Raw genomic sequence first — 27,989 nt, forward strand, 5'->3', positions numbered from 1 at the left:
TTCCCCCATGTAACTTCCGTACCTTCTTTACAGAGAGAGTCCTCCTTTTTGACACTTTCCCTTTGGGTTTGTACCGTGCATCAGGGAGGTGGTCAGTACTTAGCTCTGGTAGCTCTTTAAGGACCATGGACTCTGTTTGGAGCTGAGGTGTGATTTTAGGTGGCAGAAAATTTTCCTTGCTCATATTCTTAAGTAACAAACCATACTGCAAACATGTCAAGTACATAATGTGTCAAGTAAACAAATAAGTGCTTCCCAGTACATTGCTTTTAGAACTTGCAAGAGACATGTTGAATCTCCTATTTTAAAAAGGGACAGTTATAGCTTCTAAAATCATAGATTGTCCTGATATGCTTTTCTCTTTGAAAAGAATATTTCCAGTAAATTGGAAACCTAAGAAGCCCAGGTTCTTAGGTTTCCAATTTACTGGAAATATTCAGTATGAGAATACAGAACATGAGCTGTGTTCTCTGCATTCGGTGTCATTTAAGTGACTTCAATTGCTAGAGTGGGAGAAAAAGGGCATGAAAGTAAAGACTGTCTCTTGGACAGATCAGTGAGAGTTGTACAAAACAAAAAATAAAAGTCTAAATTTACTCAAAGTGCTCAACTGATATGCTACTATACTGATGCTGCTACTATACCGAACTGCCAATATTTGTAATGTAATTTAATTCACTTGATTTAATGTAACTGAATCAACAGACAAATTGAAAAAAATTCAATAAATAATTTTTAAAGACTGAGAAATAAGATAAGTATTGGAAAGGGAAGTTACTACACTGTTTTTATGAAAGACCTAGTACTTCACAACATCCTGATATTAAAAAGTAATTCTATGCAAAATTCAGTTACCCTCTTTCAAGTTAATACTCACCAGATGCAAACCCTTCACACTGTGAGACACTGTTTTTATTAATTATTATAATGGTTTAGAGACTAGCTTTAATGATGGATTTCTAATTTGTAGTTTGAACTAGTCTTAAATGCACATGGAAACCTGAAGAAGCTAAATGAAACTAAAGTTACATCAAGAGTGAAATGATAAAATACACACTTGTGCCACCTATGAGCATACTGAGCAGATGTCGTCATTTCCAGGACTTTAAAGTCTCAGAAAACTACTGCTTAGACCTTAACAGAAGATGTGTCTGTGTTATATCGCCACAACTCAAACTTGAATGTACTGATACACAGTAAAGTCACAGTGAGGGGGTTGGAAATCCACACATCCATTTTTCCAACTCCTTCCAATGCCAAAGCAGCTTCTATTTACCAATTGTCACTGTTCATGCTCATTTTGCAAGTCAAATTCTGCCTCTTTGCACAGCTTTTTGACTTATGTTGCTCTTGACTACCCTGAAGTCTCAGATATTTTTCAGAGATATTATATAAAGGTTATTCAAGACATTATCTTACTACAACATCTTGATCTTGAGGGTGAGAAAAAAAAAGGGGGAGCAAAAACTTCTTTAACTCTGGAGTTTTTCATGAGGACTGTGACTATTACAAGCTGGTATAAAATTCAATGTGCATTAAAAAAAAAAGGTTTTCAGCCTTGTTTTGTATTGGATCATCACAAGAAGAAAAACGATTGACAAGAAAACCTGTAAAATGCATTTCTTGTTTGCAAAGACCACGCTTCAGCTTTGTTAGTACCATGTTTAATATGCTTCCAAGGCTAAACATTACAAAACCCCACACTTTGCTCTTGCTTTAAGAGCAATAACGCTATGAGATGTCAGATGCCTCTTTTAGTCAGAATTAGAGCAACAAAAGCTCATTTAGAGATTGTTTCATCCTAAAATAGGTGGTTAAAAAAGGTTGAATCACATTTTTGACTGAGACCAAAATGACTACGTTAAAGGCTTAATGTTAAGCCTGTCATACTACATCTATGTCACTAGACTTGGTAGTGCCAGGAAATTTCTGGGACACTGTAGCTCAGTCATCTGTACAGTTGGTTGTTAGAACACTTGCTGGCGCAGGTTTTGGCCTGTGCTCAATTCAGGAACTGGCAAGGTACCATTTCTGGTGGGCACTTAGGATGTGATCGGCCTGTTACAGAGTTCAGGAGGTAAATAACATTGATGAAATCTGTTCTGTGCAAGCTGGCTGCGGTGCCAGGGATCAGTCCTTGGGATACTTGTGGCTAGGTACACAGGTGAATTTTCAGGTGAGATTTCATCCCTTTTATGTGCAATAAGAAGAATTAAACTTTGGGACAAAAAAACATGGTCCCTCTTCAAACTTCAAGAACAATCTAGGGATTTTTAAAAAATTATTCCTCTGCATTCCCTCCATGCAATTGTCTCTAAATGACAGAATTGATAGGCTCTAAATGCCACAAATTTATTTGTCTTTCTTGCAGAGAAAGATGTCAATATTTTGTATTTTATTTATAGCATATGCATTTCCCACCAAAAGTGGATCAGACTGATTCTTCCAAGAGTCCCGTCTGTGGTGTGTGGTTCAATGCCACCCAGCTCTTCACTGCATTGTTTGGAGTTTGCTTTTACCTTCAGCAGAGCTCATGCCCTTTAGTACTTGTTGGTTTTTTCAATGAATTACATGATTTTGTTTGTGGCATCCTCATTTCACTGGTGTTTTACTTCATGTTTTTAGCCTGAAGATGGTGTTTAACTACATGATATTTGATGCAATTGTTCTCAAGCTTTTTTTGAGAATTGCTGTGCATGCAGCAGGTTTTCATCAAAGATCTCCTGCATACTGAGTGATCAATCTCACTTTATACAACTGAAGGACAGCTGCACTGATACATTGATTCATGACTACATTGAGTCATGTAGCCCCAAAACTTGCACTACAATTGCAGATCCAGGTTTTCTCTTTAGAACCCTCTACAAACATCAGAAACTTAGGTGAACAGAGACTTAACAAAGAGGTGACTTAGTAAAAGGGGTGGAAGTAATTTCATCTGGAGGAAGAGGTGTAAGTACTCATGAGGGTGTTGAAGTGCTATTGCCTGGCCAGGCTAACAGACCAAAGAGACACAGCATAGTTGTTTGCCACAAGAGTCTGGCCATTTAGACATCTTGGATCCCACCTTCAACTGGCTCACAATTTTTATTTGGAGTTACAAGATATAAAATAAAGTACAGTCACAAGCTACATTTGCAGGCCTAGTACATGGTGCAAAGTGTCTAATGCTGCAGTTTGATAATTCCATTGATCTGACTTGAAGATTTTCCTCAGTAAAGCATGAGAGAAACCTTGTGAGCTGCACGGGAGTAGGAGATGATGTGCCAGTAAGTGACTGAGCACTTCAGCTAGTAAGTGTCTCCTGGAGTTAGATGTCATGTCAAATGATTGCTTGATTTTCTTATTGGGTAAAAGCAGAGTGCTTCAGCATTTGTGCATAAAGCAAAGGTTTTGTGGTTAAAGCCCAAACACCTATTCTCCAAGACAAGTTTTTAATAGGATACTTGAGAAATACATATTCATTTCTTCAGGTGTATGACTTCCAGCAATAAAAGCACATAAAGTCCTGCAGTCTACTTGTGCAGAATCACAACTGAGAATGTAAATACAATTCCTTTGCTGTGTGGATTTCAGTGTTCTCTTTTTTTATATTGAATTTTCAGTGACAGTTAACTGCTGTATGTGCTCAGCCCCTTGTGCCATTTTTGTTAATACGGCATAAGCAAAAGCACAAGTTGGAGAGACATAAATATTGTTCCTAATGGTGTTCAATCAGTCAAGTAATCAACTCCTGTAGAAGTTTTGGGGATCAAAAAGTAGGTTGAACAATTCCAAATTAAAAGCTGTAAACACTTTTGAATAGGAGCAAATAAAAATATAACTATATAAACTATAATAAACAGTAGCAGTTGTAAACTGCAGTAGGTAGATCCAGCCTGCAGTAGGTAGATCCCTTACTTGTAAGAGAGGGAGGTATAAAATGTCCTTTTATTAGCAGTATTTAACTAATGACCTCATCAACTTTGTGGCAAAGGAATCAAAGTACTGAGGTGTCAGGGATTAACGGCAGTGGCATAACTAATTTTCCCCTGAATTTAAATACCAGCAAGTATATATATATATATATATATATATATATATATATATACACCATACCTCCAAGCACAGGTGTACAAATAAACAGAGAAATATAGCTGCTGGAAATTAGTTTCTGTCAGATCCTGTGACTATCAGAATAAGACAAAAAATACTTGAAAACTTACCTCAGCTGCATTTCAGAACCCATAATTGTGATTCTTACATTTTATTCTTGAGAGACATTCTATTCCTTTGGGCAGTGCTTCCAACAGCTGCCAAAAGAACATGAGTTCTGCCTTTGAAATAAATGACAGGGTATTTCACACTACTTCTAACTCTCTGTAACCTACAGCAGTTTTGATGGTGCTGTATGAGACTTCTGAGGCGTACTGAAAAATGTGCTACTTGTCCATCTAATCCTTGGAGAACACCAACCAAGAGCTGACATTGAACAAAGGCAAATTTTGTTAAGAAATAAGACTCATTCTTAATTGTGGATTTGAAAAAGTTACCTAGGCAAGCGATGTGCTTGTTCATTACCTGCATTTGGCCCAGGAAGAGTGGACGTGGCTGCTGAGATCAGCACAAGGGTTGTGTTTAAGAGATTTGGGATAATCTTAGGTTCTCTCAGACCTTAAAAATCTTGAAATCATTGCAGTTTTCTCTCTCTTTCTCTCACACACATACCAACAATAATTTACAAAATACTGTTAAAGCAGGGCCTGCTCTCTGCATGCCAGGAGAAGTTCTGGAGTGATGGCTGAAAATGTACCTATTCAGTACATTGATTTGTGTTTCATTCCAGTTTGCTAGATTCCAGCCCCATTTAAAACTGGGAAAGTATTGCATACTGCAGTGAAGTCAGAAATTCATTCAGGCTCTCAAGCTATATTTACTTTATTAATGGCACTTCTTTTTGTCATGCCTGTACTTTCATGTACAGGTCAGGAAGAGGGAAGAGAAAGCAAGTGTGCTAAAAATCCCTTAATGTAACTGTCTGTAAGGGAAACTGCAAGCTGCCAATGTTGTGAGCACCTTTGAGCCTCAGAGCTACAGCAGGCCACACCACCAATCTGCTTACTTCCAGATCCATAATCATAAGGCAGACCTGAAGAGCTGAATCTTTTTTTCTCTTTAAGAAAGAATAGATGGATTTTCTTCAAATACTGTTCTATGGTGTATAGTGAATTCTGTTGCCAGAATTCATGACTAATAACAGCTTTTATAACTAATAACAGATTAATTACAACTAAGAACAGACTATTAACAGCTGAAGTGGAAGGAAGACAGCTGGTGTGGTATCTACTTGTTCTGGTGCCAGTATATGGATTAGATAGACTGAGGAGCGTGAGGACGGTCTGTTGTTTTAGCACGGTCTGTTTTGTCCCATTTACTATTTCTGGGTGTCATTCTGAGTGCTAATGGTTACGGCAGCCCTAAATGTTCCTGCAGAGTGCACTGGCTTTCAAGAAACAGCACTATCAATGGGCAGGCTGTCTGTAAGCAATCTCCAGCAACAATCTTCTGTGTGCTTGAAATAGCTGTGTGTCTTGTTTTGCTTTTCAGTAGAGCTTTTAGATGTATTTTTTTCAAACCAACGTGTGAGTAACGGAGGCAGCGGCAGGGCGCGCTCCCCGGCAGAGGGAGAGAGATGCTTTCCGCCCGGCAGCAATAGCCAGTTCTCCTATTTCCCCCGCCGGGATACCGGAGCGCCAGACGCCCGCCGGCCCGACCTTCCCCGCTTCGCCCGGGCTCCGGCGGAGCAGCAGCAGCAGCGGGCGGTGCGAGGAGCCTCGCAGCAGCCGCCTCTGGCTGCCCCCGCCCGCCGCGGTCGGTGGCCGCGCTCACGGGGACGGGGACGGGGACGGGCAGCTGTCCGCGGGCCCGCCCGCCGGGGCGGTGGTGAGCTCCCGCCGTGCCTCCCGGCGCATAAAGGCAGGCGGCGGGGGCCGGCCCGGGACAGCGGCTGGCGGCGGCACGGCAGCGACCGGCGATGATGGAGCAGCCGGTGCAGACGGAGACCTGGAAGGCGCGGAGCCTGGAGGAGCTGATCCGTATCCTCCATCAGATATTCGCCGAGGATAAAGTCAGCGTGGACGAGGTCCAGGCGCTGATGGAGTCGTACGAGAGCAACCCCGAGGAGTGGCTGCAGTACGCCAAGTTCGACCAGTACAGGTAGAGAACACCCCGGAGCAGGGAGCCCCCGGCCGCGCAAGCAGCGGCGGTGAGGCAGAGCCGCGGACGGGGACTGGGATCAGCAGGGACGCCGGGCGAGCCCCTCCCGCTCCCGCCGCCACCCGGCCGACAGCTCCTCCGGCGGCGCCGAGGGGCCGCAGGGCAGAGGCCGCGGGGCGGGGGTCGCGGCGGGGCCGGGGGCGGGGAGCGGGCGGAGCGGCCGCGGCCAATGGCGGCCCCGGGGCTCGGGCGGGCGGCGGCTCCGCAGCCGCCCCCCGGCCGCTCCCGCTCCGGGCAGGGGGCCGCGATGGCCCGGAGAGACACAGCGGCGTGCCGCAGACCCCGAAATAAGCGATAAACCACAAAGTTGGGAGAAGGAGCCCGGGAGAAGCGCGCGGGGGGCGCGCAGAGTGACCCGCACTCAAGGCGTGCTCGGGGTCTGTGGCCGAGCCGGTGCCTGTCTGCGTGCCCTGCCGTGTCGGCGGGCCGGGATCTGCCCCGGGCTCCGGCGCAGTGCAGATCGAGGCTTTCTGCTGCTCACCGGCTGGAAGGAAAATACCTGTTGGGGTTCTAACTCCTCTTGCTCTGCCAGCGACTGATTTATCTCTGCCGCTGTTGGCTTCGCTGTCTTAAATTTCAAGATAAATACATTTTTATTCGAGTGTTTTCTTTAAAAAACAAACAAACATGGAAACAAAACCCCACTCAAACACCTCAAACTCCAAAACTTCTTTTTAACTGTGGCATCGTGACAGCATCATTCTAGCTGAATGATTCTAACATCATTCTAGAGACTTTTTTAGCCTCCTTTCACCTCTCTGTGACTATCTTCCATTTGGAACAAATCATGACATTTGTAACAGAACATAGGAAACTAAGAATCAGGAAAACAAAGTGTGTTAACATTGGTTGTGGCAACCTTTTATTTATATATTTATTTATTATTTGTTATTTATTAATTTATTTTTGTCCAGCCAGACCTGTACAGAAATAACAGCACTTGAGAAGTTTTGTCAAATGCCAGCATTGATTAATTGTTTTCTGACATCATAGGAGACATATGTCTACGTGATATATGTACACACTGTGGATGCAGTGAGAGGCAGTGTATAGATATAGATGTTTCCTTTGAAAGTAGTTCTCTATGAGCATCCTTTCTTGAGTAAAATAGAGTGGACTTATGGGGATACCAATTTTAAAGTATTCAGTTGACATCAGTGCACTTTCTGTGTGCCCTTGCTTGCATTTTTCAGGTGAGACTGAGGCATACCATGGTAGGCATAAATATTTTCTTTACTTGGCAAAGTGCAAATACTCATGGTTACTGCTAAAATTAAATCTGAAGGTCTCCCACTGAGCTACTTGTACCATAGCATCAGACCCAGATCAGAAGGGTCACACTATGGGAAGCTAGAGCAAAATCCAAATCCCTTCTCTAGTGAACTTTTCAATTGAACAAGGTGATCAGTTGTTCAGGGGAAACTTAAAGGAGAGTAAAAGGAAACAAACATAAGATGTTATTTGAAAAGAAATTTTGCTCTAATAAACTTTGTTTAGAAGTAGATCCTGGCAAAACGTCCCTCACAGGTGCTTTATCCACACAAAAATGCTACAATACAAGACATGGAACTTTCAGGAACAGAGTGGGAGGACCATGTGCAGGAAGTCTGGCATCTTCATTCTTTGTTATTTTGGCTTTGTACAAATGAGTTCTGTGTAAGAGAAGGAAAGCCAAGAATATCAGAAAAGGAGCTGCAGAAGAATGTAACTATGTATTTTTCTTGTTTCATTGCAGTCCTCTGTTTCTAATTATAAGCCAGCTGCTGAAGTGACTTCATTCAATAACCATTTTGATTTGATCCTGTCTACCACTCTAGTCTGACTCACAGTTCCCAAACTCCAATCATCTATGTAATTCAAAAGAAATAGTATTCAAAATATTAGATATTCCTTTTCCTTCCCAGAAAAATAACTCTTACCAAAAAATGCCAAACTTATAAATACAATTTCATTTTTTCTAAGTAAAACTTAGATTTCAAGAAAACAGAAGAAAAATAGTTTTTGTATGTCACAACCTTCTTTCATAAACATGTTTGTATAATTTTCTCTTTTGTAGACATATTAGTACAGTTAAGAGCAAACACTTTGTATTTCAGGTACACAAGAAATCTTGTGGACAATGGAAATGGAAAGTTCAACTTGATGATCTTGTGCTGGGGTGAAGGTCATGGCAGGTTTGTATTTAAAAACTATGATTTTAGCAAACATATAAATTCCCCATATCTTTTGTATCTTTGTCATATAAAATAGAGGAAAAATAAATAAGTCCTATGGGAGCTATCAGAAGGTGTCTGGAAAGTAAGCAGTGCAGAGCTCCTATTAGTATAGCAGTCCTGAATATCTGCTGTAACTTTTGCAAGTTTGTATTCCATGACCATTTGTAAAGCACTCTTTCAAAAATGCTTTGTTTTTCTACAAAAGCTAAGCTTCTCTACTGTTTTTAATCCCAGAGATATGACCCTGTTTAACCTGTCCCATACAACAGACCCATATAACACCCGACCTCAGAAGCAGGACTAGGTGCAGTTTAAATAGTCTTCACTCTTTCAGGATGTTTAAATCTGCCTTTGTGGCAAGATGAGAAAAGTAGATTTGGATTAGGACTGCCGACAGGGAGGAGGGAGCCCCTTTCCAGAACTGTTTGGCTTTCTCTAGGTTCGTGCATCCCATCTCTTCCCTCAAAATGGATCATAATGCTGATATGGCCTCCCAAGTCATGTGCATAGACTGTTCACTAGGTTGTGTTGTCCTACACTATGTCAGGGCAGGATCTGTCTCTTGGAAGGTCTTTCACAAAGTGTGGGCTGAAGCAAAAAATGCAATAGCAAATATGCAGGTTTTGGACTGAATATTCTCAAATCTAAATAGAAAACCTAAGGAGATGTTGGAACAGGGTTTTTGTGTTTGTTGCAATTGATCATGTATGGCATTCTTTAGAGGATGCCATAATATGAAACTCAGAGCAATACAGAAACTGAGCTCACCACCTCTACTCCTCCTAGGCTATTCCCACACAGCCTGTAATTTATGTTAAACTGTGTTCAAGTTGGATGGACATTTGTTACAGCTAGACTGAGACAAGCTGGTTTTGCTTCCTGCAAGACGAAGGTCAGATTTTCTCATGTTATTTGGAAGGACCATGACAAAGTGGCATTTGTGAAGTGTTCTGTGCCTGAAGCAAGCTCTGCTCTCTCAGCATCTCAGTTTGCAAGAAATCCTAATTTCTGCTGAATAGAAACAGTAATGTACAAGTACCAAGTTTTTGATTGCAACTTATTAGCGCTGTACTTCAGAGGGTCAAATTCCCTCTTCTCCTTTGCCCCAATGAGTGGAGAGCTCTCCCTTTGTCCTAATCCTGTTTACTTCTATAATAGTTACTCCTGCACTTAAAGAAAAATAAACCAATACTAAACTAAATATCTAACCCATATGTAATCTCTGAATGTGGAAAATAAAACATGCTTCAGAGCAAGAAGAGAGATCAAGAAAGCAAACAAATCCTACCAGATTCTGTTGAGTTTCAACATGAAAATGCCAGTGAAATTAACAGCTTAATATAGCTGGTTGTATTTAGTACTCTCAGAGTGAGAAGTATGGCTTTTTTTTTTCAACAATGCATGTGAATCCCAGCAGTAAAGGGGCTATAGAAATTAAGCAGCATTAGTTCATTTCTTCATATTTTGGAAGTGAGCATGGTGGATTTGCAGAGATCAGGTACACTTGCAAGTTTGTATCAGCCTTTTCCTGGGATCGTGGTAGAAGCATTGTTTTATTTCTTGGCCCAGAAGAGTTTTTGCATTCTGGAGAAATTTTCAGCCCTACTCCTTTCTCCAGACTTTCTTTGTGGTTCTCCATATTGAAGTCATAGGCTGACCAATATCTGACTTTTCTCCAAATCTTGCTGTATATGAACTTAGGTCAATATATTTCCATAGCAGCAGTGTAAGTAGACGTTCCTTAATACACGTCCTTTGAGGAATGGAATTTCATTCTAAGGTTTTGTCCTCATACAATATGCTATGTTGTCTGTCTTGCACTGAAATTAAATATGCATATCACACTGAGTTTGGTTATTCTTTTTACATATATAGCAGTATCCATGATCACACTGACTCACACTGCTTTATGAAGATCCTCCAGGGAAATCTAAAGGAGACTCTGTTTGAATGGCCTGAGAAAAAAGGAAATGGTGAAATGACTAAGAAATCAGAACGAGTTTTGAGAGAAAATCAATGTGCCTACATTAATGGTAAGATATTAAGCTTGTTTTGACAATTATCTGTCCATGAGTCTTATTCCTAACAGAAGAGTTCATCTGCTTTTTAGTCTCCTACATTTAACAGTATAATACCTATGGCTCTATGCACAGTTTAAGAATGTGACTCTTTAGACTCTGCAGAAGCCTATATTTAGATTCAGTAAAATAAAGACCCGCATCAAAAATGTGCTTTTCACTCACTCTTAAAGCATTGTAGCAATTGCTTGTAGCAATAATAATAATAATATACTGAGTATCTCCTCTAGTCCAAACAGCCTTTAGTATTCTGCCCCTAATGATTATGTGAAATTGCTTGTAAATATAAACTTGTATAGCATTTTTTAAGTAATAAGAGAAGCAAAGTTTAGGTAGCTTGATCACCTTGCTTTTTTTTTTTTTTGGTTCTCAAAGAAGTAATCCTTTTACTCAGTCATGGAAAATTTATGTTGAAAATGTAAAAACTGTCTATGAAATAAATTGACCAGCCAGGAACAGAAACCTGTGACAGTGCTACTTCTTGTCCAAATCAACAAAAGGCTGTAGTGCTGAAGTGCAGTGTGAGCAAAACTGAAATTCCCAATCTACAAAAAAAAAAACCACAATGTTGAGAATGACTAAGATTCCATCAGTAAGGCTCTTTAAGTACCTAAATCCACGCCATCAACCCATGTATCTGTAACTATTACCACCTCCTGCTTTGCTGGAGACCATTCTGGAGTTGCCATCTGGGTGTAATGTGTGCTGGTGCTACGAAAGACCCTGCACATTGTGCTGGACCACTTTGAGTTCAACAGAACAAAGGTGAAGCAGCAGACAAGCAGGTCATCTGCTTCATATGTCATGGGTAAAACACTGGAGAGCGCATCTAGAGGGGCTGACCTTGGGAACTTCCCAGCTAGAGGAAGACTCATGTTGGGTTAGGAACTTAGCCAGGGTGAGGGCACTGGGGAGAAAGACTGGTGTTCTGCAGCCCTCTGTTGAAGCTTTGCCGTGCTAAATGAAAACACTGAATTATAGGACAGGAAATGGCTTGACACATCTGCTGATGCTCCTGTGCCAGGGACATGGGTTCTCCACCTCAGTCAGGTTTCCCTGCATATGCAGTCCTTTCCAATGCAAACAACTGCAGACTCTGTGCATCTTACCCAAAGCTTCCTCAGCTGTTTAAAACAAATTTGGTATCCAGTTCTCTGAGGCTGTTTGGATCTCTGCCATGTTTCATAACAGATGTTTTGGTTTAAAAGGAACACGTTAAGCAAGCAGAAGGAAAACACTGACAGTGTGTTGATTGCCATAATTACATTGATAGCAAGTGCCTTCATGATTCTACTGTGTGCTTCTTGGTTGCTCTTGTACGTAAGGGTCAGAAACCACTAAACTGTGTTTATTTGAGTTCTCCATTAGATGAGCAAAGATTTAGGACTTTCCCCCAGCTGCTACATCCTCTATTTAGACAAAATATGTTAACAACACTTTGGGCTTCCAATCAGAGTTAAGAGTGTACTCATGACTCTCAGGGTACCATGGCTATGTTGCACAATACATGTCCAGGTATTATATAACAAATTCAAGTACAAAGGCCTGAGCTGTTTTTACAGCAGGATCATAAATTAAATAATTTATGTTTTTACAGCAGGGTCATAAATTAAATTCAAGGTCTCTCTTAAGTAACTCAAATGTAGAATGGAGTAGAATACACTCAAGTGTAGAATGGACATGGTTTGTTTCACAGATGTGATTCTTCATACCTTACATTTTTCTGTAATTGCTTGATTTTGCTTAGTATTCAGTCATGACTGGAAGTGTGTCAGTCACTATTGATTAGTCGCTTTATAGGAAAGTGTAAACAATGAAAAATGTGTTCTCCAAACCAATAAACTGGAAGGATTCATTAGGAAACAGATCCCTGCAGTAGAAGACACCATATGTCTGCCCATAAGTCCATGCCCCAAATGCATGTAGCTGACTTTCAATGTGACTGATATCCTTGTTACTTGTATAATACAAAAGCTTTTGCCTCCTTCCCGCTTCTGAAAAATGTATAGCAACAGGTCTCCTAGGAAAATAAATGAGCTTGAAGTCCTTTGGGAATGAGAGCTAGAAAAATATTTACTGTATGGTCTTCCTTAATTTTCTTGGGATTTCTGTTGGCCTTTATCCTGTGGCAGAAATTACATGAACTGTGGAAGGCAATAACACGTTTTGAATTACCAGTGTATTTAGGAATCTGTGCTAGAGAACACCAGTCAAATTCCCTGTACTGAGTTACTTGTTGCCCATAGAAGTATGGCCATGCCTATTTGCTCATGAGTTACAGTTTAAAAAGTATTTTTCCTAGGCAATTGAGATCTTATTGGATCTTCCTGCTAACACACCTTCTTTTTGCCATTTTGTGCCTTTGCTGGTGTAGACTCCATTGGCCTGCACCGTGTGGAGAACATAAGCCACACAGAGCCTGCTGTCAGCCTGCATTTGTACAGCCCACCCTTCGACACCTGCAACACCTTTGATCAGAGGACTGGGCACAAGCACAAAGTCACGATGACCTTCTACAGCCAGTTTGGAGAAAGGACTGTCTGCGTAAGTACAAGATGAGGTGCTCCTCACCCAGCCCCAGGCTCTGAGCGCTGTAGGGATGGGCACAAGGGGCTGCCCTGCTGCCTGCACAGGCTGCAGTGACCCTGCCCTGGGACATGCAGAAGGGTCAGCACCTCTGCCCTTCCTGGGCCATCTCCTCTTGGATCAGATAAAACTTGTTTTCAAGTACTCTTTGATTGGTCAAGTTGCACTTCCCTTATGTGGAGTTCCCTATTTTGTTGCCTTCCTCTCCTTCAGAGCAGAGAGGATTAGTGAGACATCTGCTACTAGTTAAGCATCTTCAGGCTGCAAATTATGGTAAATACAACCTAGCCCATGGAAAGTGTGAAGTAGCTACTTTGTTTTGGCCAGCATTAGTCAGGTGTGACGTTTCCTGCCTAAACTGTCCTGCCAAAAGGGATCACATTTCAAGAGGTTTTAAACCTTGTAGCTTACTGTAAATACTTCTTTAATCAATTCAATTCTTCATAATCACAATATTCAGAGAGTAAGACATGCTCTGAGAGTAAGAGTAGGCCAGTTGTCTGTTGTCTGCATTCTTAGGCAATGGGTGATTTTATTTGGATAGGAAAGAAATCTTAAGACCATTTTTGGAGCAACCAAGCTGGAACACATGGGAGGGGTTAACAGGGTTTCAGCACTATTCCATGCATTGGGAAAAATAACTGCTTAACTGTGGAGAAAAGACTGATTCTGGATGTTCAGCCAAAGATGTTCAAACACTATTTAGTTTTGTTTGATACTGAACACTTTCATTTTCCTTGAAGCCAGAAATTCAGTGCTCAGGAGTTTCCTAGAGCAAGTCCTTAGTCAGATCAATTTAAAGTTTTTTATAGTTGTAAAGTACCATGTAAATTATTTTTCTGAAGCCTGCCACATTACCAAACAGCTGAAAAAGAAATTTTAGCCTTGCCAAGTTTGAAAAGTTCTTGAGAAATAAATTTGAATTTATAGTTCAGATTTTAAAGGGTAATTAACATGGAAGAATTCTGAACAAAAATAATGCAAGGATTCAGTGTTTGTTTTCTTTCTTTTTCTTTTAAGCCTTTATTGAATATTTAGTACATAAGATAGTACGTGAGACTAGGTATTTTGGCTTGGAGTGTTTCCCTACTCTGATCTGTAACCATCTGGCAGTGTTTTCACCATTTATGGGGCAGTGGATCTGGCTTACAGGAAAGAGCTAAATCTTAATTGTCAGGTCTCTTTCATGAATTCCTCTAAATGGAATTCCATTAAACAAGAAGGTGGTAGCAAGTCTGGACCATTCAGCTGCCTAAAATGACTTCATGCTACAAAAACCTTCTGGTCTCAGTGACTTGGTTTCTGGTGAACAGACTGGAAAAGCAAACTTTCTTCTGCTTACCAGATCACTGAAGGACCCAGGGAAGCAGAGATCTATAAATGATAAATACCAAGAGAGTAATGTAAAGTAATTTGTTTGTCTTTTATGAGTGAGAAGATTGGCTGAACAAAAGCACATTCAGTTCTTCCTCTTTGTCTTAATTATTTTAGAAAAAATTTAAATTTTAGATAAAATTTAAATTTATAGATAAAAGACACATGTAAATCCCTTGTGATTTCTGGCCTCTGGCCATGATGAAGTCTTGATTAACTAACTCTCCAGGAAACACACAAAAAGTTATATAAGCTTAATAAAAAAAACAGTATGTGTGTCAAAGGACTTGCCCATTGGAGTAACTGCATAGTTTAAGTACAAAACATGAGAATACTGATAGGAAAGTCCACTGGCAGAAAAGTGATTTTGTGTTGGGTGTCACAGCACACCAGTTTCTTCTGCCAGGAATTTTGCAGGGGGAGGCAGTATCTGTTTGCAGCCTGTCTTCCAAGCTGGACATTCAAGCAGTTTCTGTCAAAATGAAGTAGAGCAGGCTATCGGGGAGACAAGATAGTCTGAAGTAGGAAGCAGTCCTCAGCAGTCCCTTCTGCCATGAGCTTACTCATGGTCACCCAGAGCTAATAGACAGGATGACTTTTTCAGGCACATAGTGCCTTCTACAAAACTCTGTCAAGGAGCACTGAAAACATACACTCCAGGTATTTTTAGGAGCTACTCTGAGAACAAAGGTACACAACGAGACCATGAAATAGGCAGTGACAGTTTCTTTCCTCAAAGCAACAACTTCTCCTCTTTCCTTTTAGGCTACAGGAGTGCCGCAGGAGAACAACTGAGAAGCATCAGCACGCGTTTGCGTAAGACCTGCTGAATGTTTAACCAGGGACAGAAGACTTGCATGGCTAAGGCTGACAGCCAGATCCATTTCATTACTTGTACATGGGAGTACTCTAGGGCAGCCTCCAGACCACACACAGTTTCCTCGAGCAAATGCCAATTATGGGACACTAAGCTAACTAGTGCCATAACCTGCTTCAGAGGTTAGATGCCTTTTCTTAGGCTCCTGTTAGAATTAAATAGCTGGTTGTCTAATTATAGCGCCTTTTAAACTCCACCTTGGATGTCACACTGAGAATATCAGAAATAGGGTTTTTAAACATCATCTGATTCTTCTCAATAAACCTATGGGGATGTATGCTCTCAATGTAATTAGTAACTATATAAACTTCTAAGCTTCCAGTCACTTGTACTTATGGGTAGTACAGTAGATACAACTAACAGCAGTGCCTTTTTTTTTAATTAAGTCTTTTAGGTTTTAATGCTTTAGGCCATCTTGATAGTTTTGTGCATTTTTTTACCTTTTTTTTTTACAATTTAATTTGTCAGATCGTGTTTTAAATAGGAACAGAGAAATGCTTCATGCATGATGATTTTCAAAACTGATCCCACAGAGATTTGACATTTAAGAAGACTAATAATACTTAATTCAGCTAATGTCCAGTTTCCAAAGCATTCTGTGTAGCTAATGAAGAAGAAAACTGAAATAAAACTGGATTTCTGCACTGATTTCAGAGTTTTAAACTTTTTTTTCACTGTAACTAAAATACCCATCACACTTTACCAAAATCCACATTCCTCATGAAATTTTTTCCAAGTAATACACTGTTAGAAAAGACTTTTAAAAGCTGGCAGTATGTCAAACATGCAAAGAATCCTGACTCAAATTAAGTTGGGGGCAGTTCTGTCACTGAGTGTGCTGATGTTTAATTTTATCCTCCAGATTTAGTCACAGGGAAAGAACCTTCTTGAAAAGAGTTAACTGTAATTAAACACATAAAAATCAGCAAAGCTGAGTGATGGAGACTATCTCATTCATTTAATGCAGTTAATAACATGTTCTCAAGGAGGGAATGTGTAGCAATTCTCCTAGTCTCGTAGGTGACTGCTGGTTAGTCAGAGAGCAGTTTAAATTTTGTCAGTATTGGGCTGAGTCACATATTTCCCTCTATATTGACAAGCCCAGGAAATATTTACTTTATGAGACCCCATTTCCAGAGAGGCTGTGTCAAATTTTTAGAAAATATTTGAGCAGTGTAAATGTTTTTGAATGAACCTGTGACTTGTTTTGAAAGTGTAACAGCATGAGAGATGAGCTGAGGCTGGAAGTCTGGCTGTCCTGCTCATGCAGGGTCATCTACAGCAGATTACTCAGGACTATGCCTAATTGGATTTTGAGTATCTACAAGGACCAAGGCACTACAGCCTCTCTGGGCTTTTGGTGTTTTATCACCTTTTCAGTAAAAAAGGCTTATGTTTACACAAAATGTCTTGTATTTCAGTTTGCACCCAGTGCTTTTTGTTCTCCTCATCCTTCCTGCAGAAAATAAGCAGTTTCACTTAATTAACTTCAATTACAGCATATTAATCAGGCTTTTGCTTACTAGGTAGAATTAAAGAACAAACTTTACAGCTTGTAGACCACATGTTCAGTCAGGCCAGGGGGAATGGAAGATCAGGGAGACAGCCAAGAAGGCACAGTAGATGAGAGCAGCTAGCTGTTCTAGGATGCACACACAGAGAACCCCAGATACTTCTCCAGCTAGTCACTCATATGCCTAGCGAGTGGAACAGAGGAAATACGGGCAGAAGTGATAACAACAATCTACACGAGTTGTCCCAAGTACAGTTTAGCCATGGTAAGCATGATATCATGCATTGCATAGCATAATACAGGAATTTAGGTGTTTCAGAAGAAGGTAGCTACTGGGGAGTTGTGTCCTCTGTACTTCAACATGGTAGCCTGCCCAACATAAAGGGTACAAATACAGGAAACTTCAAGAGAAATGTGTAATTGAGTCCAGAGCCTTTGGAACACATACCACAGCCACTACATTTGATACTTCCTAAGCATTAGCTAAGCATCAGGTGCTCTGAACAGCACAAGCATAAAGCTACTACCTACCTACTAAAAGCAATATTCAGTCAACAAATATCAAGTAATATAATGAGAAGCATAATCACCTTTCCACTCACACAAATATGCTCGTATGACTTGTGCTGGTTTAAAACACAGGAACCAGTAATAGCAAAATAGTATTTGCACACTATTATGGCTGAACGGCCAGCGTATTAAATCTTCTAGCATATGAATGTACCTTAGGTTTGGAATAGTGTTAACTGGCCATCTGATGAGGTAGCAATATGCTGTAGGCTAACAATTAGATTTCATTGGGCAATAAACAGATGTTTAGCATTTCATATGCTTTTACCTGAAAGGTGCTATTGACCAATGTCACTGTAAATTGAAGAGAGTTTAACATTTAACTGAGTTACTGCTAAGATCTTTACGTGCTGAGAGAAACTGCCTCAAATCATCCAGGCTGGTAATAGCAGGAGGAACTCAGCCTAAATATGATTTGATGCATTAACCAAGACTTCAGTGAAGGAGCTGTAATAGAAAGACATAGGAAGGCAAAGTAATGCCAGGATTGGAGTGAAGTGCAATATTTTCATAAATTCAGCAAATTCCAAGGGTGTGGTGTTTTTTGTTTGGAGTGTTGTTATTATTAGCAAGAAGAGAAACTGTTTATCAAAGACATGTTTGAGATGGGAAGGCTCCATGGCCAAGAGTCACTGGGAAGGTATGTGCCATATGCAAGGGAAAATATGACAGTGGGGGCTCTCCAGGAAAGGAAAGGCCCTCTCAGTTAATTTGGCTGTGGCTGACAAGGGCTAGATACAATGAAACTGGAGACATGTTTGAGGGGGGGTTCACTTACCTATAAACATCAAGTGAGCAGTTCTTTTGCTTCACATGCTGAGATCTATGACCTCTAAAGCCTCTAGCAGAAATTGTTTCTCAAAGAGGGTCTCTTGCTGCCTAAAGAGTTTCTTAATGTTCTTGCAGATAATTGAGCCTGAAGTTACCTTGTGTCTAGCTCACTACAAAATCTTGGCATACACAAATCAGTTCAATTTTTTTATTTAAGCCTTGAGTCTCTTGATGTTTTAACATTGTTCATCATTGTCCATTGTTGATGTAGAGGAACACAGAACCAAAATCCACCCTATATATAACCCTTCTTTCATTACAGTTTTTTTTCTTAAACCACAAAGATACAAGATGTGCTAGCAAGTCCCTGTAGTTATTTTTTCACACACCTCTCATCACTGAGAGAAAGCTGTGTTGCAAGAATATAGCCTTCCCATGGGTAAAAGAGGTGACCTGCCTACAGTAACTGTTTGCAGAGACAAACAGAACAAATCAAGCAGAAGCTCAGTGCTTTTCAATCATACCATATACTCTGCTCTTGCCAGTTTTGCTCATGAAAGATTTCACTGTCCTTGAACATCAGTCATATGTTCTGTGAATGGAGAGTAATTCCATTCACTGTCTCTAGTAAAGGAAACAAAACAACCATGGATCAACTGTGCAGGTCTTCCAGACTAGCTCTGACACTTGTAGCTCTTATGAAGCTTTACTCAATAATTTAATCTCAAATCTCTGAACCCTGTGGTGCTTAAGACTACAGTATATTTCTTCAGGGATTAATGACCCCCAAAATAGGCATAGACAAACTCTTCTGACCAATTTGATCTTTTGTGCATGCCACACAAAAAACATTTGAGGGTTTTTTCAAAAAGTAATGAAAACATCTTACGCCTTTTCCAGATCCATCTCCCCTTTGCTTTTACTCTCCAGTTCACTAGAAACCTTTGGTACAGACAGATAAGTACATTATTTTCTCTTAAAACTTAACTTCTTGACATTTAAGGTGTACCTCCTTCCTCTCTCATTGCAGGTTGAAAGGAACACATTAAGTTAAAATCAACTCTATTTTCACTTCACTTTTTCCAGTAGGAAAAAATTCTTTCCTGAACCACAAAGATAATGTGTATATATTGTTCACTGACTTGTGCTTTAGTTTATTTTTCATGTCTATTCTATGCTTTCAGCCCCCCGTGCTTCCTCCCAGGCTTAGTTTAGCTCTTTGGTCGACACATGGTGATGGACATTTTAAAACATGAGGGATACATGTGAATTAATGATATTTCTTAGGAGATGAAACATCATTAACCTACTTCTTTAATTCATAATGATTAGAGGAACAGCATAAGAGGATTGTGTGGCACATGCTACCCTGATCTGGCCAGTTTCCCTGAGAACCATGAATCACATGAATCACAAAGCTGCCATGAGAAAAATATATTGCCTGACCAGAAAGAAAAATTTCTGCTGCAAAGGACAGCTCCCACTCAGTATTCCAAATCAGATCCTCAGGATCTTTTGGTTTTCTTTTTTGTTTGTTTTTGTTTCTGTTTTATTTGCTTTATAAAACACATTGTCAATGCAAGGCATTTGATTTTCATTGTAAATCACTGTCTTGGGAAGCTCTGAGAGTCACAGTTAGAGAAAGAAACCCCTTCTCCCTAGTTGAAAAAGATCCCCCAGCAAAACATGCTCTGTTAACTATGAGCACTCTGATCAAATAAAGTTGCTGAAAAATGCTTCTTCCCTTGTTTCAATCTGCAGACAGATATGCAGCTTTTCCATTAAGAAAATTACTGAATTGCTGTGTGAGTGCTTGGAACCAGATGCAGAGACCTCCTGTTGATCACTCTCTCAGTGGATGGCCCTGAAGGTGCATGTCCTAAGCATAAGGAGGGGCAGAAAGACATTTCTGAGGGGCAGAAATAGTTCTGGACATTAAAGAACAACTCTGTAAATGCTGACAGTCTGTTGCTACTGCAAAGACCAAGTTCACTTGAGGTCTGGTTACATATGCTTGTAGAGCCCATGGTTTGAACCTTTCACTGGAATATTGAAAAAACCTACTGGAGGCACCCAGACCTGTGGCACATATTTATTCCCTGGCATTAGCTAGGGCTCAGAATGAGCCTGAGATTGCTTGTACGAGAATATTTACCAAGCACAGGCATAGGGAGAAAACAAGCACTTGAAAAAAGTTTTCTTCATAGGAAATGTGCAAAATAGTCCTGTTTAAACTCAGACACTGGAGGAAAGCTTATCACCTTCTTGGGCAAGATCTTTATCCAATTGAGCTTGGAATAGCTGTGCTCTTGTCAACCAGATTAAAATGTTTTACACTGATTGAAAAAGCCATTACTAGGATTGAGTATTTACTTCTGGTTACTTGTATTACCTGAGATTTCAAACTATATCCCTTCCTGAACATGGTTACTTATGAGTGAAGAGGTGCTGCTTGAGAAAAGCGCTAACAGCCAGTTTCACATCTACCAGGAGTATTTAGAACTAAAGTCTTCAGACAACAGGCAAGTATGAGAGGAAAAACTTCTTCCTACATCATAGCATAGTGAAAACAAATAGCATACATCTCTGCTTTTGGACTTCACTTTGTTGAGGCATTGCAATGTAGACAGAGATTAAGAAGGTCCTTTAATTTTTTCTACCCTATTTTGGGGTTCTGATATCTTGCAAAAATGAATGTTAAGGTTTATAATCTGAATTCTGGCTCCTGCTCTGTTGGCACAAAACACTTGAAAAAACAACTTAAGTAATTTTAAGACTCCCAAACTTGGAATTTTTGCTAACACAGTGTTTAAGGCATCTTGCAAAGCACTGCAACATTCCAATTGTAAAATTTCTTGTACCAGGTAGGAAAACAGTCTCAAGGTTCTCAATGACATTGAATTGCATAAAGTACAAAAATGTAAACTATTGTTGCCCTTTTATATGCAATGTGATATCCCTTGCTCCATTCCTGGTACATAGGAATGAGCCAGGATGAATAGGCATTAGAGAGAATTAGACTGTTGTACACAAAATGAGTTAAATTTTGTGTAAGTAACCTGTATAGCCTCAACTGCTTCAGCATCTGAGCTCCTGAAAGTTTTTATTCCTACAGTATGAAGTCTGTAGCAGGTGAGTAATATGAAATTCTTTAATTAGAAGGGAATTGAGCATGGAGGAGTTGGTGGCTTTCTATCAGACAGGGCAGGTAGCTCTACAAAAATGTTGCAAACCCTCTGCTAATTTTCAATTAATTTAGCTAACCTTTATTCCTGTTGCTACCTAAAAAAATATCACCTTCCACGGACAGCTAAAATATAAGGACTTGCTCTTTATAGAGCAACTATGCCCTCTATGAAGACAGGCTAGGGAAGTGAAATCTTTTCAGCCTGGAAAAGGGAAGGTTTGTGTAGACCTCAAAGCAACCTTCCAGTATCTGAAGGGAGCCTACAGGGAAGCTGAAGAGAGACTCTTCATCAGGAACTGTTGTGACAGGACAATGGCTCCAAACTGAAAGGGGAAAACTTTAGATTAGATATTGGGAAGAAATTCTTTACTGCGAGGGTGGTGAGGCCCTGGCACAGGTTGCCCAGAGAAGCTGTGGATGCCCAAACTCCGTCAGTGTTCAAGGCCTGGTTGGACAGGGATTTAGTGGAGGTGTCCCTGCCCATGGCAGGGGGGCTGGGATGAAATTATCTTTAAGGTCCCTTCCAACAGAAGCCATTCTGATTCTATGAGGAATCATTCAGTTACCCTGCCCTTCTATTGAAGCACTAAATTTGAAAATAAGACCTAGAAATATCAAATGCACCCGTGCAGAGAAAACTCACTTCAAAAAGAAATAATGTTAGGTATTTTGTAGTAGTTTTTGACTCTGAAGTCACAACCTTAACATTGAATAAAAGCAACTTTTATAATCAAAAGTTCCCAAACACTTGTGCAGGTCTTTTCCACAGAGCTGAAAATGATACAAACCAAATGGAAAATTCTTTTCATAGACACATACTAAAATAAAGGTGGGGTTTTGGAAACCAGCTAGTTCTAAACAAAACAGGACCAAATATTGACTTGCCTTTGGAATTCCCTTATTTTCAATGGCAGAACAGCTACTTAAGAGGATCCCAAGGAGATGAGTCATGGAGTCACTGTAACATTAAATGCTAACCTTAATTATAAGTCATTTCTCTGAAACAAGGGTTGCTTTCTATCTGTAAGGGGTAGCTCACTGTCACTTGAAAATAATGAAGCAACTGCAAGTAACTGCATTTTCACACTGCCACTAGCTTGTATTTACAACCCCTGTTGAAAGCCAGCTATACCACAAGCCAGAGAGATTCCAAAGCTCAGGCCTTGCCATGGACTGCAGTTTCACTGGGATTAGCTGTGTGAAGAGATTTGTACAGTTCAGTGAGGAGCAATCAGGACCAAGATTCACCAGTGGTTTGAAACGGACAGGTCAAAGAGTTGCTACCTTCATCTAGCCCCCTGAACATATATGTTTCAAAGGCTGGAGCCTATTTGTAGGTTGAAGATCCTTCTGAGCCACCACAGTCTGCAACTTTGCATATTAAGGTCCACTGAAATTAACACCAGATTTAATCCATATAGAGCAACAAATCACCAGGGTTCATTATGCACACTTTCACTATGCACACTTTCAGCTGCGCTTGGTGCAAGGTACAAAATGTGCCAGTAAGGTCACACTCAAAAAAACAGTGAAGCAGCAACCCATTAAACTGTAAATCTCCTCCTTCCTATTTAGGATGGGAAGAAAGAAATATTTTGGTATTGTACAGGTATACTCATCAACATAAGAATTTGGAATGACTAGTGGTTGCTTTAACCCCCTACACAGAGGTCTTGACCTTGTTGTTAAATAAATACAGTGGCTTGAAGCAGCTTCATGCCATAATGAAAAGTGACAGCACATTGAGTTAGCACACAGATATTTCTACACACTGTGACACACTCTGGGTTCATGGAAATTATCCCATGCTTAAATAAAGAGAATTTGAATGGCCCTGGATGATGGACCGTGCAGAAAAGAAGGAAAGATGCTGACCCTGGATGAAGCAGTTGTACTGGGAGTAATTATGAGGTCCTAAGATCAGATTTGCCTACACAAATCAGATCTCAAAAGAATATTTTATAGAAGTTTTCAATCAACTCACAGTCTTTGCTTCCTAGGAGCACAGAAGATCTCCACATGCAAGATTCCCTTGAGAACTCTGCTGATACAGAACCCTTAGAAGAGATCTGGAATTATTGATTAATGAAAGGGCAATGACTTAGCAGTTATTAAAAAAGCCATGCTGATTTCTCCATGTTATAGCTACTCATGTTATTGTGATGCAAATACCTTATACTAAACACTAGGAGTGCTGAGAAGAGAATTATTTTTGTTTAACAAGTACATTAAGTTCCTACTAGGGGTCAAAGTACGTGGCCTGGCCTGCTAGGGTAGGGGCATGATGGTTTACAGGACCCAGTATTGCCATCTCATTTGAATGAATCATGGGTATATCTCAACTAATTCTCTTTTGCTGATTGATAGAGATCAGCTGCATCACACCCACTGGAGCATGGTTCTGGACTACACACTGGGCTCTTAAATCCTTTTGGGTTGCTGCAGCTTTGCTGGCACTTCTCCAAGAGATCAGAGTTGGTACTACCTACCTGTGTGGTGGCACAGGATGTCACAAGCCAAGCAACTTCTCAGGTAACTTCTTGTGTTACCACTGGCTCTTCCAGATATGTCAGTAGTTTCCATGGATTCATCCTCTGGTATCACTCTTCCAGATGAGGCATAAGGAAGGTAACTGACTTACAGACAACCATAATGGGGGAGTGGTGTCCTTGTGATAGGGTGGATCTTGTAACTCATGTTTATAATTCATAAATTAATAAGAATAATGCTCCAGACACCCATAAAAATAAAACATTAATTTGTACCACAAGAGTCATTAGATCAGCTAGCACAATTAAGAAAGAAGGACAAGTTTCAGGAGGATACACCTTCCTGCATGGAGATAATGAGCACATAGGATTAAATCTCAGGAGAAATTTATGCCTAAAATGGAAATCCACTGGTTTACAGGAAAGTTCTTGATGGAGGTGGGATTCTTTAATTGAAAGGCAATATCACCCAAGAAAATAAAATGGGATTGACAGGAAATTTGAAAAGACAATGTCAAAGTTCAGAAAAGCATTTAATAGAAGTGCTTTTGTATTGAACTTTGAATTTAACTATTGGTACCCACAGAAGTAGACCTGGATGCAACGGTGCCGATGTCTCTCTGTCCCAGTGATGTAATAGCGAGTTTTTGAGGTTGTGCATTTGGAAAGGAGAGCACCAATTCAGCTGTGTCTTTTATGTTCTTTATATCTCTTAGATCCCCTTCAGGAGAGACAGCTGTGATTTAAAAATTCCTGTGAACTCTCCTGAGTCAAACAGGAGACAGACTGTTCTTCCAAGATGTGCCTAGCACCAGAAGTGTGTGGGCTATCTGGGATCTGAGACTCCGTGATGGTTTTTGTTATGTTCTGGCTCTAAACCACTTGTTTTCTTTACTTTCCAATTACTTTTCATTGCAGGGCACAATGTTAGTTCATCTCACAGGAATTTGTTTACTGATTTCCACTATTTCAAGCCTGTTTCCTGCTTAGTTTTCAACTTGGAAATTACCTTTTTCCACATAGACACATTTTTTCCCCCTACAGTTCTGATTAGATACTATTTTTTCCACTTTTTGCTTTTCTCTCATAAGTCCTATTACTCCTGGCTGAAGAACACCAGTTGGCCTGCAGCTGTATTTTTTGTTATGTTTGAAGGTCCTCTCTAGTTAAGAGGGTGTCTTCTTTACTGGATGCTGACCAGTAATAACTCAGTGAAGTAAAAGTAGGGAAAATAAGCCAGGCATTTTGAAGTGCACTCTTGATGTGGTTTGAAACTTATTTTTCATTATCTTGGGTCTGTGGGAATATGCTGTCAGCTTAAAATTTGTTTTTATTCCCCCCTTTCCCCCCCCACCCTTGTCATCTTGCTTTTACTCCTTTTTTTTCCTGACTTTCTATGCTATTTTCTTTCCCCTCTCACCTTCCCCAACACCCTCATGCCCACCCCTCCCCCCACCTTAATGGTATTTTCTAAGCATCATGGCTTGTAGCCAAGAGAGAGAATTTGATTTTGTGGTGAAGCTCTAACAAAGCAAGACTGGGATGTTCAAATGGATTGGCAAAGCAGCACATTCAGCATGGAAGATATATAGGTTTTTCATCCACTCTTCTACATTACAGTTTCCAAACAGTATTTCTTCAGTAATTGAGTACTTCCTTCAAATTATATCTTTTTACAGGGATTAAGCCTGCCAAATAAATCTATCAAATTGACAGGGCTTCCTGTCTCACCTCTTTCTCCTAGTCAGTGGTGCTTATAGCAAGGCTAGCATAGAGGCACAGTAGAAGATTCTGTTTCCTTAGTGACCTCATACTTGCTAGCACTAAGTCAAATTCCTTCCTTTAAGTCAAATAGATAGGATATTGAGGTTACAAATAGGGCACTGAAGGAGGAGGATATTGAAGTAACAAAGAAATTGTCATTTCAGAGTGAAAAGTTGCCATAACATACAAGGAGTCCTTTTAGTCCTTACTACTGCCTGTGCAAACAAAATGCCCAGCATTTTCTGAGGGAGCCCTGACAGACATGCTGGGCCATGTCGATAATGCATCATCACACTACTGTGAGCTGAGAGAAGTGGAACCAGACCCTGCATTGCCAGAACACCTCACGGTGAAGTGTAACATAAATCCTAGCAGCCAACAGGAACAGCAGTAGCAGCTGGAAGACATTACATTACAATTAGAACTGGCTCCTACTCTAAGACTGGTTTGTTTAAGATCTGAGTGCTTCTCTACTAATAAAATATTTTAAATCATAATACAGTTTAAAATATACAATATATACATAGTCACTCTATAGTACATAATCTCCACTCCCACTTGGGAAGGCAGAAATTTTAAAACTGTGTCATAACATGCACACAATTTAGATTTATTTAACATTTTCCATGGCTCTATTAATTTTCTACTTTCTAAATATATAAACTTAGCTAAACTGGATATATACAGAAAAACAAATTTTGAGGGCTCTGAGTGGTATGAGGGGTATGTTTTCCTGTTCTAAGCATATAAATCATACAGTGCATCCCAAAAGGATGATCAAGATATCTTTGTCAAAAGAGGGGTTTACTATAAAAAGGGGTTTACTATAAAAATAACTACAGTGAGAGATGTGCCAGTTAAGGACAGGTGGTTATATGCAACCAACTGTATCTCTGTGTATACAAACCAAGCAACTCCCAAGAACTGTATCCAAATCTGTGTGTACAGATTGTATGTGTGAATGGGAATTACTATGTAAAAAAATAAATTTAATTCATGCCTGTCTCCCTTCAAAGGACACATACAACTGTGACCAGAGCTTGAGCGGGTGTCCTGTGTTGCTTCTGCTGGAACAGAATTAGAAATACCTGGACCTCATAATCTTGCTAAGAGTGGAGTGCCTGGGGACTTAACTCATGCAGTATGTCAGACGCTGCACCTCATACAGTCATATTCCTAAGGGACAGCCAAGACAGAGCACGGAATGAAAACTGATGCTCTGGAAGGAGAAGACTCATTGTAGTCTCATGTCATGGTGGACACAGAGGAAGTAGATGGTGCCAAACTAATTCAAGCCAGTAGGCAGCTCAAAAGGGAAAACACTCCTCCCTTCAGTGGAAAAAAGGGCTGGAGAACTGGTTTTGTACTTTTTACTTGGATTCAACTACAAATGTCCAGTTCTCAGTGGCATTTATAAGACTGCTTGCTGTTCTTTCCTTATACACTGTAGTTGAGGTGACATGTTTGACTTAAGTCCATCCATGAGTTTCTTCTCCTTCTGCACCTTTAATGCCTGGTTTCTTAGCACATCTCTTATTCCTTCAGATGTACTCTCTTGTGCACAGAACATTTAAGCTATGCTTTGATAAATGTCTGGGGTTTTATATTTGTACTTCAAGGTATTTATTTGGTTTGCACTTACTTTTATTTTCTTGGACTACAATTAATTTAAAGTTCTGTATCTTTGCTTAAACATGAAATGTATTAGTCAGTGATGTGATAGCTTGAATTCTACTTTATTACACTTAGGTGGAGCTGGCAAAATGATTATATTGATCCAAGCTGAAGTTGGGGTTCAGTTTTGACCTTTGACATACACAGAGTTCCTGCTGATTACAGTAAAAATTAGGCATATGCAGCCAAGGCCTAGGCTCAGCATTTGGCCTTTGGACAGAATGTGTATTAGGTTTTGCTTTTCTCTGGGAATAGAGGTTATGTCAAAAACCTTGCCTATTGGAGACTTGTTTACTTTTGCTTGTCTAAAGCGAGTTTGTTCCCATCATCTGACCCCACCTGAAAGTCACAGAGCTAACTTCTAACTTTGCCAAGTGTAGTTCTCCCAGATTGCCAGTACTTTTGCATCAATGATGAGGACAGGTCACGTCACTTTGTTGACACAAAGATATGCCTTTGCAATGCAGCCTGGGGATGACATTGTCTGTCTGTTTCACAAACAGAAGTATTACGTCAGTTCTTATTGGAAATTCCCCCCAGTCAGGCACCTAGTGAAAAACAGTGGTTTAACTGTTTAGATGGCACTTAGTTCTGTTTGTACAGGAACTGTTAAACTAATTTAACAACAACATATT

General features: G+C 40.2%; 1 protein-coding gene across 1 annotated transcript; it reads left to right on the forward strand.

The window, feature by feature from the left end:
* The first annotated feature begins 5,956 nt into the window (after positions 1-5,956).
* CDO1 (cysteine dioxygenase type 1) lies at positions 5,957-16,034 on the forward strand. The gene is made up of 5 exons (XM_066569013.1): positions 5,957-6,195; positions 8,352-8,429; positions 10,347-10,504; positions 12,924-13,093; positions 15,275-16,034. The coding sequence occupies exons 1-5, from the start codon at positions 6,014-6,016 to the stop codon at positions 15,302-15,304; spliced, it is 618 nt and encodes a 205-aa protein (XP_066425110.1). The 5' UTR covers positions 5,957-6,013; the 3' UTR covers positions 15,305-16,034.
* The last annotated feature ends 11,955 nt before the right edge of the window (positions 16,035-27,989 follow it).

This window comes from Molothrus aeneus, chromosome Z (assembly GCF_037042795.1).
Source record: "Molothrus aeneus isolate 106 chromosome Z, BPBGC_Maene_1.0, whole genome shotgun sequence".
Taxonomy (NCBI): Eukaryota; Metazoa; Chordata; class Aves; order Passeriformes; family Icteridae; genus Molothrus; species Molothrus aeneus.